At 35.9% G+C, this 21,026-nt stretch overlaps 1 protein-coding gene and 1 non-coding gene across 4 annotated transcripts; both read right to left on the bottom strand.

Moving 5' to 3' along the window:
• Positions 1-99: 99 nt before the first annotated feature.
• On the bottom strand, positions 100-20,974 carry LOC123717526. Of its 3 annotated transcripts, XM_045673568.1 has the most exons (13): positions 20,572-20,974; positions 19,521-19,660; positions 18,673-18,811; positions 17,305-17,498; positions 10,827-11,024; positions 10,294-10,446; positions 9,986-10,196; positions 7,921-8,096; positions 4,090-4,342; positions 2,133-2,290; positions 1,372-1,474; positions 348-451; positions 100-189 (listed from the first exon to the last, which is right to left on the bottom strand). In XM_045673568.1, exons 1-13 carry the CDS (start codon positions 20,632-20,634, stop codon positions 120-122), a joined length of 1,962 nt encoding a protein of 653 aa, XP_045529524.1. In that variant the 5' UTR covers positions 20,635-20,974; the 3' UTR covers positions 100-119. The 3 variants fall into 3 exon arrangements, with proteins under 3 accessions (XP_045529524.1, XP_045529526.1, XP_045529525.1); XM_045673570.1 differs by lacking the exon at positions 18,673-18,811; XM_045673569.1 differs by lacking the exons at positions 17,305-17,498; positions 18,673-18,811.
• Positions 19,030-19,102, bottom strand: Trnak-uuu. Its single transcript has one exon. It is a non-coding gene; the product is annotated as a tRNA-Lys (tRNA).
• Positions 20,975-21,026: the final 52 nt, after the last annotated feature.

Below are 21,026 nucleotides of genomic sequence, written 5' to 3'. Positions count from 1 at the left end.
TTTTAGATAATGTACAAACGTAGTATTATTTTTGTAATAAACACATTTTTATAAATATTTGTTTTATTTACTGAAAAAAAAACAACAAATTATTTAAGAGCTTTATTAAGGACAAATTATTATATACAATAACAGTATTTATTTAAATATGGGTTTTCGTCATGTAAACAAGCTGGTTCATTGCCGTACCTGTAAAAAAGTATAAAAAATTTAATCTACAGTGTATATCCGATTTTTAATCATAAAAACAGTATTTTCATACACGAATTTTAATTTATTAAACAATGTTAAACCACAGAAAAGAAAAAAATAACTTTATTATTAACTAAGGTTCTATTAAAACTCACGCAGAAATCCTCGAGATATCGTTATCTGTTACCGTCAACGAGTCGTTACCGGTATGATATTGGAGTGTCGCTTCGTAAATCGCTCTACCGGGGTTCAATATAATCTAGAAAATAAATGATTATTTACATTTGTTTACGCTTTTAATATTAACTAATATATATATTATATATATATTTTAGTTGTAAGTTATACATTTATACTAATATTTATATATATTTCTTGTAAGTTAACTGAATTTCAATAAAGTCTACGCGATTTTGATCTTTGAAATATTAAATTTAATGAACAGTGCTTTCGTATGGCAGCAAGCTGGTTTCGATTCCCGGAAAATAGTTGGTTTAACATATATTCTTAAAAATATCTATTTTCAAACTAGCTGCTGTGGTTTCTGGCAGAATCACCAGCGCTGTGAAACAGTCTGCTCCTCAGCATAATGCTGCTAGGGCCAATTATTACCATAGCACACGCATTGCAAAATAACAAAAAAAATGTTACCTTTTATTGAAGTGAAACTTTTTTATAGGCGTTGGAAAAAATACCGTCACATTTTACCGTTACGCGCCATCTTTTTCTTGTCCCTACCACGGTTCATTCGAAGAGATTCGAAGTCATTAATAACAGAAATATATGATAACGATAACAATGATAGTAATAAATCTATTACAATTAATGAAATTCTGTAATAATCTCATGTTAGTAGTAATATGGTAAATTAAAATAATTGTATTATTTGTATTCATGTCTATGATAATAAAAGCCTTTTGTTAAACTTTATCTAATTTAACCAAGTAAAATTTAACAATTTAAAAAGTTAAAGTAGATCATTTTTCGAAAAATAAGGTCATAAATAATTTCACTTCCTACATGTGTTTATTTTTTATCTATGATATATTTTTGATTGTTGTTATTTTGTGTATTTCTATATGTTTTGTTAGTATTGAATGTTATGTCTATGTCGATTTTGCATTACACATTTGTTTTGTAGTTTTATAGTTCACGACAGTTACATATACATATACTCACAACTAGTTGGTAGTAGACGGAGTTCCTGTAAGCATTTGAGTTCTGACCATCGCGTTTTATAACCCATTCTACTGACGATAGCTTCCTTTCAGCACACTGATTTCTGATACAATTAAAAAAAAGGTTTACAGAATAAAAAATCTGACAAAAAGTTAACTATTGCCATAACATGAAAAAAAAAAGAATAAAAATCCTCGAATTTGAATTTGGAATAACTAACTGACAATAATGTGGCAATATGTCATATGTCAGATATTTTGCATAATAAGTAGTATTTTTTTATACAGGGATATGTGGTGTTAAGTGAGATATGGCCCAACACAGAGCACTGTACATATGCCTATGTATTCGGCGCTTGTATTAGAAATGATAAAATACCTTCAAAGGCTAGGAATTTTAAAAAAAAATCTATTTTTTTCCAAGTAGAACTCATTTTTTACTTTTGTATTATTTATAAAAACCTCAAGAGTTACTCATTTCCGGAGCTGGATATATTCGGTAGTGGGCTGATCGGTGTAAGCATTTTTAAGTGCCTATCTCGAACTTAATCCGCTGTTATGCCATACCTTTATTTTTTTCGTTTAACAAAAAATTCTGGTATATTTATTTTAACTAGTAAATATTTTATAATATATGTTTACCTTAATTGTCATACATTTTAGATAAAATGTACTATGTATGATAAATAAATAAATTTCTCATAATCAAATCAATTTAATATTGGCGTGTAAACTTATGAACTTAATTACGATATAAATTACCGTTTCTCCATAGTGATGTTGTTAATATAGTCGCACAATGCGTTGGCCACTCTGAAGTAACTGGGATCCTCCTTGTCTACGTCATGCCATTTGCTATTAGTGCAAGTACACCAATGGGGTAGAATTCCTGCGTCTTCGCAGCTTCGGGTGAGCGGTATCTATAAATAAATTAGATAGTCTTTTGTTAACATAGCTTTTACATATTGAAAGAAAACACTTTTTTAACCCGATTTAAGCTATTTGTATTATTATAAACTTATAATTATTTTACATAATTTTTAATTTAAATTTTTCCGACGTTTCGCGTGCCTTACAGCGTGCGTGGTCACGGCGACAATTATAGAATTTTTTTATTTTTTATTTTCTCCCATACAACATTTATAACAATAAATAAGATTACAGTTGAGAAGGTATTGGGAGACTGGTTTCCAAAGGTAAGAACCTGTGATATGGATAACCAAGCTTCCATTCACAGCAAAGTCATATTGATTGGTAACAAAAAGTAGGCAAACAAATTTAACGTTTCAAATAAGGAAAGTATAAGTTTATAATAATACAAATAGCTTTAATCCGGTTAAAAATTAGATTAAAAAAAAATTATGTCGTAAATTTAGTTCAAATAAAACACTTCGTTTGAAGTTGGGTTTAAACTTTGGTTAAAATCATGAGCTTATCTAAGTTAATATTACGCCAATTTCATATGTAAGGACCTAATATTAAATAATGCATGTATATTAGTTGTAAGTTAACTAATGTTAGGTTATATCTCGTGATACTTTTTTTATAGAGATGTAAGAAAGATTTTGCAGGATTTGCCCTGTAGCTACAGCGTGCGACTCTTACCTCTGAGGTCGTAGGTTCGATCCCCGGCTGTGCACCAATGGACTTTCTTTCTATGTGCGCATTTAACATTAGCTCGAACGGTGAAGGAATACATCGTGAGGAAAAGAGATTGCCTTAGACCCAAAAAGTCGACGGCGTGTGTCAGGCACAGAAGGCTGATCACCTACTTGTCTATTAGTTTAACAAATGATCATGAAACAGATACAGAAATTTGAGGCCGAGACCTAAAAACCCTTTTTTTAAAGAGCCTTTTGCACCTGACACACGCCGTCGTTTTTGAGTGTAGTGTCGCTTTCCTCACGATTTCTCATTTCATCGTACAAGCCAGTGTTAATTGAGCAGACAGACGCAGGTTGCTTAGCCAAGATTGGAACCCGCAACCTAAGAGTTGAAATGCGCACGTTGAACCCACTATACCAACGCTTCTTTATATTAAAAAATGCAACGTGTCCATCCAAATTAACGCCTTCACAAATATAAGGCTTAAAAGGGTTTACAGAACTTTGAGTCGCTCAAAACTACCCTCTTATAAAACTTTAATCAAACTTCACTGTCAACTAAAAACTCACCTGTATTTAGTAATGACAGTGAAATGACAGTTATTATCTCAAGGTAAACACAATTCGACAGATAGAGAAGAAATACCTTCGGGTGCGTTGAAGTATTACGTAGCGAATTTGGGGGGGGGGGGAGGTCCTCTTGTAAAACGTTACTATGCGGGGCGGGGATTGAATTACGCGTTATTGTCAATATTATTTTCGACAGTACTTTACACGACATAATGGTAAGTTTTAGGTATAGAGTCACTGGGATTGGTCAAGAAACGTTTTACTATTGGACACAGAAAACGTTACGGCGCGGCGCGTAACGGGGGGGGGGGCGTTTCCAAGAATCTACAAAAAATACTACATGTATCCTAAATACTGACTGCACAGCTAACTAGCGCATGTGGATGATGTCATAGCAAAACAACTATCCAAGTAGTATATATATTATTAAGTACCACGCCACACCAGCAAGAATTCGGATTATCATTGCATACAAAAGTATATTTTCTTGATTTGCATTTAAATACTACGCTTTATAAAATCGTTTTTTTCTATGAATCAATTACCGGTTCCAGCAAACTCAATCCCCGCAAGATATTTGTATTAGGCATGGCATAATCACTTGCGTGATCTTTTAGTCCAATTGCGTCCAAAATCGTTGTGTGTATATCGAAAGGCGTCGTCAAGACCTTGGCGTTAGACCTGAGAGACCAGATCGCATTGGGACGGTCCCTTTTCAGTCTTTCCGGCAAAGTTATGGCCATGAATGGAAGACGTTCCTCCATTTTCCCTTGATACGTGTTTCGCATTGGCGAAAATCTGAAAAATTGTAATAGTCTCTCTCAATTATTTCATTCTATAGGGTTGGCCTAGTGGCTTCGGCGTTCGATTCTCAACCCTGAGGTTGGTAGGTTCGATCCCCGGCTGTGCACCAATGGATTTTCTTTCTATGTGCGCATTTAAAATTAGCTCGAACGGTGAAGGAAAACATCGTGAGGAAACCGGCTCGCCTTAGACCGAAAAAGTCGGAGGCGTATGTCAGGCACAGGAGGTCACCTAATTGCTTTTTAGATTAACAAATGATCATGAAGCAGATACAGAAATCTCAGGCCCAGACCAAGAAAGGTTCTAGTGCCGTTGTAGTTTATTAGTAATGAAAACAATCTAGATATTATTGATAACTGCAATAAATTTTGAGATTTTTTATTATTTTTTCGCAGACGGACAGATTAAGGCGGCGAACGACTGGTTTTATATATATTAGGTCCTTACATATGAAATTGGCGTTTTGTATGGGAGGAACAAAAAGTCGAATATTTTTAAATATAATATATTTAATTAATCAAAGTATGAACAATTGTTTTCTATGCACTTTTGCCATCTCATAGGTAGTTCATTGATAAAAATTACTAAAAAACCAGTCGGACGGGAATCAATAAAATCTGTGAAGGCGATTTGGACTGCCCCATCAGAGTCAAATTTTTTCCCTTGCAAGAAGTTGTCCAAATTTCGAAAAAAATGGTAATCTGTTGGAGCAAGGTCCGGGGAGTACGGAGGATGTCTTAGACATTCCAATTGAAGCTCTTATAATTTGATAGCCGTCTGTTGTGCAGTGTGTGGTCTAGAGTTGTCGTGAAGTAGCAGTGGCGTGGAGCGATTGACCAGCCAAGGTTGTTTAGCCGCTAGCTTTTCCATCATGGTTTGCAATTGCTGACAATAGACATCAGCCGTAATAGTCTGGCCAGATTTGAGAAAACTGCAATGAACAATACCGGCACTTGTCCACCAAACGCTTACAAGTAACTTTTTTGGGGTTAATTTTCGCTTGGGGCAGGATTTGGCTGGCTGGCCAGGATCCAACCATTGCGCTGAGCGCTTCCGATTATTGTAAAGAATCCATTTTTCGTCACAGATAATGATTCGGTTTGAAATACCTTCATTATTGTGCCGGTTCAGTAATGTAACGCAGCAGTCGACGCGCGTTTGCCAGTTTGCTTCAGTCAATTCGTGAGGTACCCACCTTTCAAGCTTTTTAATGTTCCCAATTTGCTTCAAGTGAATTAAAACAGTTTTATCACTAACACCGCAGCCTGCAGCTAACTCGGACGTGGTGTGCGATGGATCCGCTTCCACAATAGCCTTTAATACTTCATTATCAACTTGGGTCTCAGGCCGTCCACGGGGCTTGTTCTGCAGGTCGAAATTTCCAGAATGAAAACGTTGGAACCAAAAACGAACTGTGTTTTCTTTTACAACATGACCGCCATACACATAATTCACCCTTCGACTCGTTTCCGCAGCACTAGTGCCACGGCGGAACTCGTACTCGTAAATAATGCGATACTTTATGTTTTCCATTTTGTAAAATGAGTGACGCAAACAGAAAAAAACAAATGAATGACGGTCATCGAAGCACAAATACATGAGTAAATAGCTGTACAAATTTGAAATTGAAATTCCTAACCAAAGAGGAGGTAGTTGAGGTCAAAGTGGTCAGTACGACAAAACGCCAATTTCATATGTAAAGACCTAATATATAGTATACAATAATATATTTAATATATGTTATACATAACTGAAATAGACGGTTTTTTGAGCCAAAACTTTTATAGAACACAATCGTAACACCGATCGTAAAAAACGTTTTCGTTGCTTCAACTTTGCAAATCTAACAAATAAATCTTTTAATTTTTCGCCTATGACACTTACAAACAACGGTCCATAGAGTGCCCCCTACAACCTCACAAACTAACTATTTATAATAATAGTATAGACTTACTACATCTTTTTTAGAGAATTGCGCGTACAGAAAGTAAAATTTATATTAAATGATACATAGATTTGCTTATGTCTTCCACTATTCTCACTTAGTAGATTAATAATTTTATCGGCTTTAACATACAATTATTACAGAAATAAATTACACGGGTCGACAGAAAATGTGACTTTGACTTTAATGCATAAAATTAAGTACAGTGTAAACTCTATATAACACTGAAGAGATTGTGCACTTTATGGCGTTGTTAAATAGAGACAAGAAAAACGTTTAGATAATCCATGAGTCCTACTTATAGTCATGGTCAACAACAGTCTATACGTGCAAGCAATCCCAATTTGTAAACAAAAGAACGAATTTCTTAGTACGTCCGTATACATTATACCTACAGTCGAGTTTATTTATTTATACTATGTTACCATAATATACATAATTATACAAACAATAAAACAAAAAGTAAGTAGGTTACATTAGTTATTAGGCAACACGCGGCCTTATCGCTAACAAGCGATTTCTTCCAGGCAAGCCTAATATGGGATAATATAAAAATGAAACCTGCAGAGGATAAAGTACAGGAAGTGTATAATTAATTAACAAAAAAAAAACACAAAATAACATGCAACTATAACTAAAATTAAATCTAAGAGAAAAAATATAAATAATAATATATTTAGACAGACATGTAAAAGCTCTGTCAAAGGTTAATTGACACACAATGAATATAAGTAGTAGCTAATTATGAGGCAGAAGAAAAATGATGAGTTTATTGCTGGCTAAGGTAATAAGGCGACAAAAGAACGTGTTTTAGCAACTTCAAAGTACTTTATAACTCAATTGTTGTCGTTATTGAGAGTGGGTGTAACGCTATGTAGAGTGTGTCATTGTACGGAAGACAAGCTAAACCAACCACAGCCAATTGATTTCGACGCTTTCGAGTTCGTCGTTACATGGAGCTTTTACTGTATTTATTAGACGAAAAAAATGACGTTTGCTTTTGTATTCAGGAGAACGATATCATTTCGACCATACAATGCGCAGAGGTGATGAGAACTTGGAGTAACTGATCATGAGACAACTGAAGAAGAAAGACTCAAAACTGTACAATGTCATAAGTGAGTCTCTGGAGAGTAACCAGTGGAAACAGGTACTCCGCTCAAGAGGCTTCGTTGCTGACCACGACCCTCAGTCATGAGCTGCCGATTAAAGAGTGGACACTTTACTTTTTCTTTTATTTACTAACACTTCGTTACACTACAGAAAATAAAAAAATGAGCATAATTAAATCAAAAGGAGGGCAACTGGCAGCCTTATCGCTTTCGAGCGATCTCTTCCAGGCAACCACTGTGAGTAAAGAAAAATGTATTAAATTACATAAGATACGCAAGTAGTGCAAAAATACATGTTATACACAGTTATTAAGACTATACAGGAAACAAAAAATACAAACTAAACTAAAAAGATGATACATTAAAAATAAAAAGTAAAATGTTCATAAATACTATCTCACAATATAGTCAAAATCGTGTCCATAACTATTACAAAAGCTAACTTTATACCGAAAAACAAACTTCTTTTCGATTATGTGCATAATTAAACAAAAAATATCATATAACTGACGTACCTAGGTCCGTGGTCTCCCATGAGTATAAACAGGGTGTTTTCCAAAGAATTCGACGTCTTCAAATGCCTTAATAAGCCCACTAAGTCATCATCAACTGTTGATATGAGATTGAACTCATCATGGCACACATCAGCTATGAACGTGAAGCAGAATTTCTTTGTTTGAACATTAAGGAACTGAAATTTAAGTGAATTTATATATATAATCTATTCAAAATTATATGTATGAGTTTCAGTCAAGTTTTCCAATAAATATTTTTTTTAAGCCAAGTTTTCTTTTATTATTAAAGGCGAGTGACTCTCATCCGTGATGTCATAGGTTCGATCCCCGGCAGTGCACCAATGGACTTTATTTCTATGTGCGCGTTTTACATTCGCTCGAACGGTGAAGGAACTTGGACTTGCCTTAGACTCTAAAGTTTTATTGTGAGGCTGAAGAGTTCCCTAAATCCGGGACTGTATGAACACTATATGCAGTAGTGTAAACTACATACTTTATATGGATTTTTTTTACTTGCAGATAATAAATATAACTTTCTGGAAAACGATTTTTTCTTATATTATTCATATTTATCATATTTTCAGCAGTTCAGAATCGCTACTTAGCTAAGACCGGTTTATAATTCAAATTATTTCTAATACGGGACTCTGTAGTATGACTCTGAGTATCACTTAACTCGTCTGAATGTCCATCTTTCGGCACAAACTGCGGATTTTATTTTATTTTAACATATTGCCGTTAGTTTTAACGTTATCGGAAAAGATTAACTGCCACTTGCGATTGTCGTAATAATAGAATTGTATGTCGGCATGTACGAATAACCTTGAACATTTAGATTCGATTCCCTGTGAGATTATTTAGTGTTATTTAAAGATATTTCAATCATAAGGTCTATCGAATTTTGTATTTTATTACAAAATAATTATATTTGAAAATTGAAAAAATAAGTTCCTGATATAATTTTCATAGCAACAACTAAGTCAAACTCAAAATAACTTAATTCAAAAAATAACCTTGTACACTTACGAACGTCAACAGGAAATATGGTTAATTGAATCAAAATTGTTTTGTTTACGCTTCTAATTATTAACTAAAATATATTAATGTATGTTACTCAACATCACCAAAGACATCACGCACGGACTCATCATCATCGTCATCGTTAACCAAACGTTATTCTGGGCATCAACTGGCCCAAAAAGATCTCTAACGAGCAACTTTGGGAGCGCTGTCGAGAAAACCCGACCAGCCAGAAGATCAAGCGACGCAAATGGAAATGGAATACACTCAGAAGGGATCCCAAGCAGGCGCTTGATTGAAATCCGCAAGGGAAGCGGAAGCGAGGCCATCCCAAACAAACCTGGCGCCGAACAGTTGCTGACGAGGCAAAGAGAGCCGGAAAGACTTGGAGCGAGGTGAAACACGAGGCTCAAGACCGAACGTGATGGAAACTCACTGTGGACGCCCTCTGCCCCATCTTACATTAAGTCAAAGTATGTCACTCAACATCAATTAATATCACAAAAAACAATAAAATTAAAATAAAATAACTAAAATATATTATTAACAGGAGTCTCTTTAGGCAAGGTTCCGAAGATACTGGCAGCGTTCCCCCTTTAAATAGCTAGCCTAATTCTTGGTCAGAGGTAGATACCAGCTCTTCGGTCTCCTGTGATGTATTTCCTTAAAAAGCCTCATAGCGCTAGGACCACACGGAACAAGGGTCTCGACACCGAATGGGACAAAATCATATTCGGAGCTTAGACCTCAAAATATATTAAATTTTACATTTAGTACCAGTTCGCAAGTCATGGGCGTAGAGCGGGCAAGAAGAACTGGCAAGAAACTTTCCGCCACTCTTTATAATCGCTATGTTTTGAGTAATACAAATTGTTTGAACTGGAGCAACTTAATCCCAAGGATTAGGATCATTTAAATATTCGTCAAATTTATAATTAAAAATAAAATATATTTATAACTAAAACATCTAAGAATAAATTATTTTTCATAAACTCGTGTGTAGTTATAATATTTGAAACCAGCAATAATTAAACATTTAAACAACCTGCAATGTCAGATCCATTAACACCTTATACTGCGGCTTATCGCCGATGCAGTAGCGGCCCTTTTTCCCATGCCACCATTTAGACCCGGACTTTGTTTCTTCCATCAAAAACGGACGCAAATAACGGTCCGCGGGCGATTTTTTGAACCCGTTGTATCGGTATTGAAACGAACCAATCCATGGCATGTCTTCATAATAAGCTGTTTGGTAACTAAAAAAAATATGTGACGTCACAAAACGGTATCACCTATAATTGTGACTCATGTCAATTGTCATGAAACTTTGTGTTGTTCAACTACAAAACGTACCCATTCTGCTTAAGAGTATTAAATATGAACAAATCAGGGTCCAAATGGATGTCCTTGGAGAATGTTTGCCTGGCCCTAGGGTGTTGCCATTCATGTTTTCCCGATAAAATGGGGAAAAGAGCGTCCGGGGTGCCATCTCCGACTATGTTGTATCTGTAAATTATATATTATTTTTTTCAACACGCTTTATACTTCTGATTCTCTTTTCTTTTCACCTCTCTTTGCACAAGCGCTATCGGAACTGGGTACCCAAAAGTAGCTTTGCCAGAGTTTTTTTTTGTTGCATATAAAAGCTCCAGGACAAATATTTCATACAAATACTTAAAACAACATTTCTGTCTCTGTTCATCACAGCGTAAACACAATTTAACAGAAAAAGACAAAAGATGACTTTGAAAGAGTACTATTATAGTATTTTCTTTTGTTAACATAGCTTAATATTTATAAGTTTTTTAATAATAATATATAACTTCAATCCATTCAAAAAGTGTTTTTCTTAGAGTACTATTCAATTATTTATTATGAATACTCACCCATTAAGTATAACAGCACCAAGCTCTTCAACTAAGACCTTATAACTTTTAGGCAGCTTACGCACGATGCCGTTGTATGAAGCCGAATCGAAGCCAAGTATGAGAACATTAAGGCTGTCAGGCGATATATCCGTAGATGTTAACATAGGACGAATACCAGCTTTATATCCTTGCCATTTCCGAGATAGCAGGTTAAAACTGGAATCGAGAAATGGGCAGTTTAAATAATTGTTTAGAAACTGGAATAGAGAAATGGGCAGTTTAAATAATTGTTTAGAAACTTGAATAGAGAAATGGGCAGTTTAAATAATTGTTTAAAAACTGGAATAGAGAAATGGGCAGCTTAAATAATTGTTTAGAAACTGGAATAGAGAAATGGGCAGTTTAAATAATTGTTTTGAAATTGGAATAGAGAAATGGGTAGTTTAATGATTGTTTAGAAACTGGAATAGAGAAATTGGCAGTTTAAATAATTGTTTAGAAACTGGAATAGAGAAATGGGCAGTTTAAATAATTGTTTAGAAACTTGAATAGAGAAATGGGCAGTTTAAATAATTGTTTAAAAACTGGAATAGAGAAATGGGCAGTTTAAATATTTGTTTAGAAACTGGAATAGAGAAATGGGCAGTTTAAATAATTGTTTTGAAACTGGAATAGAGAAATGGGTAGTTTAATGATTGTTTAGAAACTGGAATAGAGAAATAGGCAGTTTAAATAATTGTTTTGAAACTGGAATAGAGAAATGGGTAGTTTAATGATTGTTTAGAAACTGGAATAGAGAAATTGGCAGTTTAAATAATTGTTTAGAAACTGGAATAGAGAAATGGGCAGTTTAAATAATTGTTTTGAAACTGGAATAGAGAAATACGCAGTTTAAATAAAAAATAATTGTGTCTCGACTGTGAAGCCTAGCCTTGACAAAAAATAAATAATCGTTTCTTTGTAATAATTAATACAATGCCATCAAAACCATAACTTGTATAAAATATAGTCTCGCAACTCAGTTCTTTAATCGTAAACTTTTAAGAGCTATGTAAATCAAAGCGCTTTGGTGTCCTAACCAAAGTGTCCTGGATAAAGATACAGGATAATATTCTTTATTAAATGATATACAATTTAATTAAGAATTGCTATGCAATCTCTAACAGGCAACTATTAATTCAGACATCAGACAAAGACATCAGTTAAAAAACCTCGATGTTGCTCCGTTAAAACTTATTTGGTGAATGATGTAGATACGGTAGCTTTAAAATATTTACCAAACGCCTGTTAAAAATTATACCGCAACGCGTCACTGCTTGAGGTCAACATAAGAAATAAATTTGATGTGATGGAATGAGAACTACAGTCAAAGAAGACAGGGAAAGGGAGAACTAGGCACAATAACAAGAAAGCACGACCTGAATTTTAACAGAAACAGGCCTTCAGATAAATTATTAAAATGGTGGCATAAATTAGTTTGTTGGCATCGGCCATTTAATTTCAAGAGTCTTAATTTGAACGACGTCGAACAGCAGTCATAGGTACGAGTGTCAAATGATTACTTTAATATTACGTCTTTATGTTACAAACGGAGCACTTATAAATAACTGGTAATAATACCTACTATATATCTATGGACCATTAAATAGTCGCTAATTTATTAATAGCATTGGCAAATCAAATCTTAATATATATAAATCTCCTGTTAGTCCGCGATGGACTCCTAAACTACTTAACCGTAATCAAGTAAGTAATCAATAGATGGCACTGCTATGGTAAACCGACAAACGTGTTTTAGGGTAGTTTTGGTTTATGTTGATTGGTCCTTATTTCGTTAAAATAAAACTTCCTAATAATTCGTTGAGAAGAGGTGAAGATGGAATGTGGAATGTGTTTAATTTTTAAAAACTGTAGATTTATATACAAAACTTATCCTACCTGGCCACTAGTGGTAACATGTGGTACCAAGATGCGAAGGGTGCGTAGACAATAAAATCGAGGCGCGGCAAAAAGTTGTCCTAACGGTAACGCAATTAACTGTTCTTTTCAGAACAAATTATTGTTTCATGACGACACGTACTAATCACCTACAGGATTCCCCCTCTAGCGAAGCGTACCGGCAGGCGTATAACGCGGCCTCGGCGAGTTGTTCTTGTAGGTATTGAGGTGTTCCCAGTGTCTTGTTGTTTCAGGTTGTTGTCATCTTGATGATTCAGGGTGTTGTCATTTTGATGTTTCAGGCTATTTGATGGTTCATGTAGTTCGCTCGCACTTGATGTGTTTTGCTTGTTGCAGGTACTCGTTGTTGTATCAGTAGGCACATCTTGCTCGGCGATAGTGTAGGCAGGTTTGAGTCTGTCGATAGAGATATTCATTTCACGGTTAGGTAACTGCAGCGTGAATATCTTACTGTCTCGTTTCAGCACGCGATAGGGTCCGTCGTAAGGTGCTTGTAATGGCTTCTTTACGGCTTCTATGCGTACGAATACGTATTCACATGTTTGCAGGTCGCGGTGAACGAATATGGGTTTTGTGTTGCTGTGTGGTTGACTCGGCATTGGTTGCAAGTTACGTATTGCGTCGCGCAGCTGATCGATGTAGCCAGAGTCCATGATGACGTCATTGCAGGTCGTTGATAACAAATCACCGGGTAAGCGTATGTTGCAACCGTAGGTAAGCTGAGCGGCGCTTACGCCGGTGTCACTTCGCATAGCGGCGCGTAATCCGAGTAGGACGGTTGGGAGCTCGTTGATCCAGCTTCTTGCGGTCTGTAGTCTTGCTTTTAATGCGGCTTTAAGGACACGGTGCCATCGTTCGATGATACCGTTACACTGTGCGTGGTATGAAGTTGTACGCGTTTATTCGATTCCTAGTAAGCGAGAAAGAGATGCAAATACTCTGCTTTCAAATTGGCGTCCTTGGTCCGTTGTTATTGTTACAGGACAACCGAAACGGGAAATCCAACCTTCGTATACCGCTTTGGCGACGTCTTCAGCTGATATTTCGCATAATGGGTATGCTTCGGGCCATCTTGTTGCTCTGTCGATCATTGTCACGAGGTATCGATGACCGCTGGCCGCGGTAGGTAGCGGACCAACGATATCGATGTGAACGTGTTCGAATCGTTCGGTTGGTGAAAAAATTGATAATTGACTTGATGTGTGGCGTTGTATTTTGGCGCGCTGACACTGTAGGCATACTTTTGCCCACTTGCCGACGTCTGCGTTCATTGAGGGCCAGAAGTAACGTTGCGTAATTAATTTTCTCGTAGTCTTGATTCCAGGGTGGCTAACGTTATGTACTGCGTTGAATGCGGTACGTCGGTATTCTTCTGGTAGGTACGGACGTAACTGTGAGGTTGAAGTTTCGCAGTGTAATTTGATATTTGAGACGGGCAGGTTGACTTTCTTGAAACATAAGTTGCTCTGTAGACTGAGTGCTTTAATGGTATCGCTATCGCGTTCTTGAGCTTCTGCAAGTAGATTGTAGTCAATCGGCGATGGACAGGTGATTGCTTCGACACGTGATAATGCGTCTGCGGCTGCATTTTGAGATCCACTGACGTGTCGTATATCAGTGGTAAATTCGCTGATATAAAGTAGCTGTCGGGTGCGTCTCGGTGATTCGCTGTTTGTATTCGTTTTTGTGTAAGCGAAAGTTAGCGGCTTGTGGTCGGTGAATATTATTATTTCTCGTCCCTCGAACATTTTGCGAAAATGTTTGACAGCCATGTAGATGGCGAGTAGCTCTCGATCGTAGGTACTGTAGCGAGTCTGTGCGTCGGTGAATTTCTTCGAGAAATAGCCGAGTGGTTGCCATGAGTTGTTGATAAATTGGTTGAGTGCGGCACCAGCTGTTTTGTCGCTAGCGTCGCTGAATATAGCAAGTGTCGCCTGGTGAGACGGATGAGCAAGTAAAGCGGCGTTTTTTATGCTCTCTTTACATGCTTCATAAGCTTGCGTTGATTCAGTGGTCCAGTCGATCTTAGTTTTGTCACGCTTCTTGACGTTGTGCAGGTAGGTATTTAACGGCGCTTGAATGGTGGCGGCATCTTTGATATTTTCACGGTAAAAGTTTATCATACCGAGAAAACGTCGTAGTTCTTCTACGGTTTGTGGTTTTGGAAAATCTGTAATAGCTTGTACCTTCTCTTGGGGTGGCTGTATTCCTTCCGCTGTGACTTGGTGACCGAGGAATTTCACAGTTGGCTGGCCGAAAACACATTTTGATGGGTTGATGGTGATGCCGTATTCTTCTAGTCGCTGTAATACGATGCGTAGATGTTTTCGGTGCTCTTCCTCGTCGATTGATGCTATGAGTAGATCATCAACGAAAGGAAATACGAAGTCGAGTTCGCGCAGTACTTCATGAATAAAGCGTTGGAAAGCCTGTCCGGCGTTCTTTAGACCAGGACACATGCGCGGAAACTCGAAAAGACCAAAAGGTGTGATGATGGCGGTTTTCTCCACATCTTGCTCGCTGACTGGCAGTTGTTGGTACGCGCGATTGAGGTCGAGTGTGGAGAAAATTTTCTTCCCTGCGAGTTGGTATGTGAAGTCACGTATACGTGGTATGGGATACCGATCGGGCTTGGTTATGGCGTTGAGTCTTCGGTAATCGCCACACACGCGTAGGTCTCCATTCTTCTTTGGCACGACGTGAAGAGGTGATGCCCAAGGGCTTTTGCTTGGTCTGCATAACCCTTGATCGATCATGTTTTGGAATTCTTCCCTGACCATTTCGTAACGATGCGGTGCAATGGGGCGTGGCTTGCAGTGAAGGGGCGGTCCATTTGTTTCAATGAAGTGTTCAACGGAATGTTTGGGACTAAGCTTCATTGAAGTGATTCTGGTTGTGCCTGGGAAATCTGCTAGTATGCTGTGGTAATTTTGCTCAATGTCAATACTACGAACTGTAGGTATGTCTGCAGTACTGAGTTGAGCGTTTGTTACCAGTTTTGTTTTCCCGTCGATCAGTCTTCTGTTTTTTACGTCGACAATGAGGTGGTGGTACTGCAAGAAATCTGCTCCCAGGATTGCCTTAGACACATCTGCTACGACGAATTTCCATGTGTATGGTCTTCGGAGGTTAAGATCGAGTTGGAGTGACTTCTCTCCGTATGTTGGAATGACCGTGTTGTTGGCGGCGTAGAGTTGAAACGGCAGTGGTTTTTCGCGTGAGCCTTTTGCCTTTGGTAGCACGGAGATATTGGCTCCTGTGTCGACCAAAAAGGTAAGTTTCGTTACCCTGTCGGTAACGAAAAGGCGGTGTGATGATTCGGTAACGCCGGTTCCCGCCGCGGCCAGCGTTACTTTTAGTTTTCCGACTGATTTATGGGCTTGAAACATGGGCATGGTGGTGTGCATTTCTTCGCGTCCATACCGTAGCGATGATGGTAATAGCAGTACGGCATTGGAGATTTTTTCCGGCTTCGATCTTCCATCTGCGACTCTCGTCGGTTTTCGTTTCGATTTGTTGATGCGTTCCGCGAGCGTGATTGTAAATGGTGGCGAGAACGACTGTTGCGGTAGTTGTTGCGAGGTTGTGCACGTATCTCAGCGACTTCCAAAAACAACCTTCTTATTTCACCGATGAGGGTGTCGATGGTTGGTTGTTGTTCTGGAGGTGGCACACGGAGTGACAGTGAGATACCGGAGACTTCTTGGCTCGACGGATGTGATGAAACATGACGCTCTGCACCGGAATTTTCTGTGTTCGTCATCTTCAATTTTCTTGGTGTTCTTCTCGGGGTCACCACTTTAGGGTATACTGGTTTATGTTGATTGGTCCTTATTTCGTTAAAATAAAACTTCCTAATAATTCGTTGAGAAGAGGTGAAGATGGAATGTGGAATGTGTTTAATTTTTAAAAACTGTAGATTTATATACAAAACTTATCCTACCTGGCCACTAGTGGTAACATGTGGTACCAAGATGCGAAGGGTGCGTAGACAATAAAATCGAGGCGCGGCAAAAAGTTGTCCTAACGGTAACGCAATTAACTGTTCTTTTCAGAACAAATTATTGTTTCATGACGACACGTACTAATCACCTACAGTGTCATATATGCTACAATTCAATATCATGATTACCAACACGTGGTATTGAGGCTAAAATATAAATTAAATTTATTTTGTAGAAAACGAAATAGCGTGAAATTCAATTATTTCTACTTTTTTAATTTTTTGTGTTAGCATAGCCAACCACGTGTTACTTAGACCGAAGTATAAATCAAATTTAAATTTTAGTGACGATAATACAGTAAAATTATTCTTTCGTGTCACGGTATTAAGGCTAACTAAAACCACATTAAGGAGAAACGAAGTTCGCGGGGGCAGCTAGTACACCACTAAAATCAACGGTTTTGAACTTATTTGACTTTGACGTTGTTATGAGCTCTGCGACGTAAAGACAATGGCAGCTGACAGAAACGCCAATGCTCTGACACATGCGTTACTAGAAAATACTTAGAAAATATATAGTTTCATAATGCTCACCCTTTCTTGTCATAACCAAAACAAGACACTTTAAAATAATCGCTTTGATTCAATATGTATTTTTCATCGTTGAACAATTTCACGCCATCTGCGACTATGTATGTATGATCATCGACGTATATTATATCTTTGTATGTACAGGATATGTCCTTCATAGTGTCGAGTATTTCATTAGTAACGTAGCATTCAGACATCTGGAAAATTTAAGACAACATTCGCCTCATTTTGTATAAATATATCGAAGAATTTTATTATTATCAGGAAATGATACGATCGAATCAATCATTGATTTTATTGTTGCTTTGGTTGATAATTGAGATTTCTTCTATTGCTTTGAAGAATCATAATTGAATTTGTTTTGTTATTATTTAATTGTTTCATAGTTTGAAGTCCTTACATAAAGAATAAAAGTAATATCACCATTCAAAGTAGAGCAAATGTCTTGAGTGGGTCGAGGCGCCAGCTTGAATTGAGACAATGCGTATAGAGGCTACTGGACAGTACTTATATAGTATAGCATTGTGACCATGGGCGAATCGTGAATTTTTGGGGCTCTGACTTCCCCGTTCCAATCATAGACGTACATCGCACGTGTTTTGATTGATCTCAGGGATACCAACCTTATGATTGGATTGTTTAAAGATACGTTTTTTAATCTAAAATATCGCATATAGTTTTCAGTGTTGACTGGGGCCCCTTTTGCATCCACGAGGCCCTGGGCTGCAGCCCAAAAAGCCCTTAAGTAAATCCGCTCCTGATTGTGATGATGAGACGTTGGACCGAGATTGTAATTAAAAGTGAAATTGGTGCTTTGAAACCACTGATCGTTATAATTTAAGCTAGTCTCATTTGTAGTGTAAAGAAATAAATTTTGTACGATAATTATTCTTGTGTGTTTTGTTCTCGCTATATTTAGTATAAGTTGTCCTGTATTCAATTCCCGTATTTTAGAACGACAAACATAAATATAGCTTCACTGTCAAATAAAAGGTATAACGGTTGTGAAAACGAAATTATGGTTTGATAAGTAGTAGAATGACAGGCACTGAAGACCAACTATATCTAGTTAGCACTGCGTACACGTTTTTGGAGTTGCGCTTGCACATATTATATTTTCCGATTTTATGCAGATAATATTTTTTAACAATCAGCCAAGTCAAATTAGCAGCCAAATACCAAAATAAGATAAATATATATAAATTGTGTTAATTAACAGGTATGTATAGTGACGTAACTATTTTATTACGATAAGATCATGAGAAGGCTTCTTTTCTTTGGCGAATTTCTTTAAATACAGTGATACTACTGTGATTTGAATGACATTTTTTGACATTTCTTATATTTCGAGGTCTAACTACTAATACTAACATTGCACACAACCCAGTCTTTGCCCTTACAAACAATTTTTGGGAAATCTCGATTAAATTTCATGGCAACATCCGAAAATGGATCTAATTTTGGAAATGTACAGCCGATATCGGAGGAAGATTCTTCAAAAACATGAAACCTGTGTATTTAAATAATATTTATTACATTAGAGGAGTTGAAACGTATATTACTTACATATAATTTTTAGATACGTTAACAATGTCGTGGCTCAGATAAATCACCGGTTGGAAGGAAAAATAAAAAAAAATCTGTTGTAAAAAGTACCAGATATCATATATAGATTAGTGGTACTTCATGTTGTTTACTCAGATCGTAAAAAGAAAAAAAAACTTTGGCCGCCCGAACAGGGACTTGAACCCTGGACCCTTGGATTAAAAGTCCAATGCTCTACCGACTGAGCTATCCGGGCCTTGTTAAATATGTCGAAAAATTGCTATAAAACTCACACAATCACTAGTCAAATTTGATATTTTCAAATTTTTTAATGAATTTGATTTTTAATGTTTTTATCATTAATCAGCCCTTTAAACTTTTTTATTTATGTATATTGCCTCCAAGCACCATTTTCAAAGGTTAAATACCTTATTAATTAATTTTATTCATTTACAAGATATCAAACAATTAATATGGAACTACATATTACTTTTTAATTCTCTATAAAAACAAGAATCAAATAGGTATTGTAGGTGTATTAAACATGTAATATTTGAACTGGCTACTGACTAAAAAAGATATCAAGCCAGCAAGGCGAGTCCAGAATCAAATAAGTTCATAGACATTCATAATATACCTCGGTATATCATAGTTATAAAACAGACTATACTTACGGGTTATTTCTTAGCATGTCATCGTCCAACTTCCTATACATAAGAATATAGAAACCAGTCATTACAAAAGTAATCAGTATGAGGGTTGTCAGCATTTGAAACTTTTTAGAACTTTGAAACCATCTCAATACTTTAGATATCTGAAATTGTATTAATTATGTTATAGTTATATAGGCTACAGTCATGAGACCATACTACCCTGTACCTGTACCCTTATGTAAAAATATTCTTAGAAAATTCCATAATAACATAGTAATATTGTAGGACTTATTGTTTAGCAAAATGGTAATTAAATGGACAATCAAACCAAAGTTTCAAAAACTGTTTGTTAACCTTAAAGTTTATTATCTTAACACTTATACAGATTTATGCAAACTGTTTAGATAAATCACTCGAATTAAGCCTTAGATAAGCTTATTTGCAAACATAATATTCCAAATACGTAGTAGGGGTTATTGTAACACTTGTTATCAAAAGATAATTCTTCTATATAAAATAAAGAAGAATTTATGGAATACAGAATTAAAGTGTTTATAGATTATTATTTTATTTATTTGGTTTAAATTATTTACGGAAGCTTAATTATTCTATATGTACTATTTTATATGTTTAACCTAGGTTCAGCTGGATTGATATTTGATTATTTTCAGAATTATGATATCTCTTACCATATTTTACCAAAATTTTGTATTATATTATGCATAAATTTATTTTGCAAAATTTGTTGCAAAAAATATCTCACAAGAAAATGTAAGGCAGCAGTTATTTCTATAAACGTATATATTATTTAGTAATTAAACCTTGTATTTTTAAACAAGTACCATGCCAAGTTAACTTTGATAAATTTATCAATTTTTTTTCTAGGTAAAACTAAGTAATATATAAAGCCTGAAGTTATCGAGATAAAGAATAACCGCACCGAAATTTATTTATTTTTTGTTTAACCTACACATTAATATATATGTTTAATGTATAATTGAGAATATTAATTATTATAACATATAAACACATACTTTACCAAATATGTTATAGTGATTAGAGTAATACATACTTTCAAAATTAAAAAAATAATTTTCCATTTTAGGCCCTTAGCATCCTCCATGTTATTATTCATTTTGGCATAAAAACTTAAAACAAACTGGCTTAGTGATAGCACACAAAGTATGCTAGAAAGTAAACAATACTTAATATAGAATATAAATCGTCCTTAGTTTTAAATTATTAGCGGCGGGCGATGACTGCGCCCAATAATCGCGCGTCGAGCGGTTCGTTTAAAAAATTTGTCTAATAAAACTACGTTCAAATTTCTGATTTTTTTTTAAATATTGCTGTTAATATAATGTTTAACCAACACAAAGGAAAAAAATACGTTTCAAAATATTAGTTTAGCCCTTTTCTCGTGTTACATTTTTGTGCAACATAAGGTTTTTTATAGTTAAATTGTTCATCAGATTGATTAAATTGTTGATGGATGGTTAATACAAAGTCTTAGTGTCATTTTCAAAG

Source organism: Pieris brassicae, chromosome 12, assembly GCF_905147105.1.
Source record: "Pieris brassicae chromosome 12, ilPieBrab1.1, whole genome shotgun sequence".
Classification (NCBI taxonomy): domain Eukaryota; kingdom Metazoa; phylum Arthropoda; class Insecta; order Lepidoptera; family Pieridae; genus Pieris; species Pieris brassicae.
This window is presented reverse-complemented; position numbering and strand designations above follow the sequence as displayed.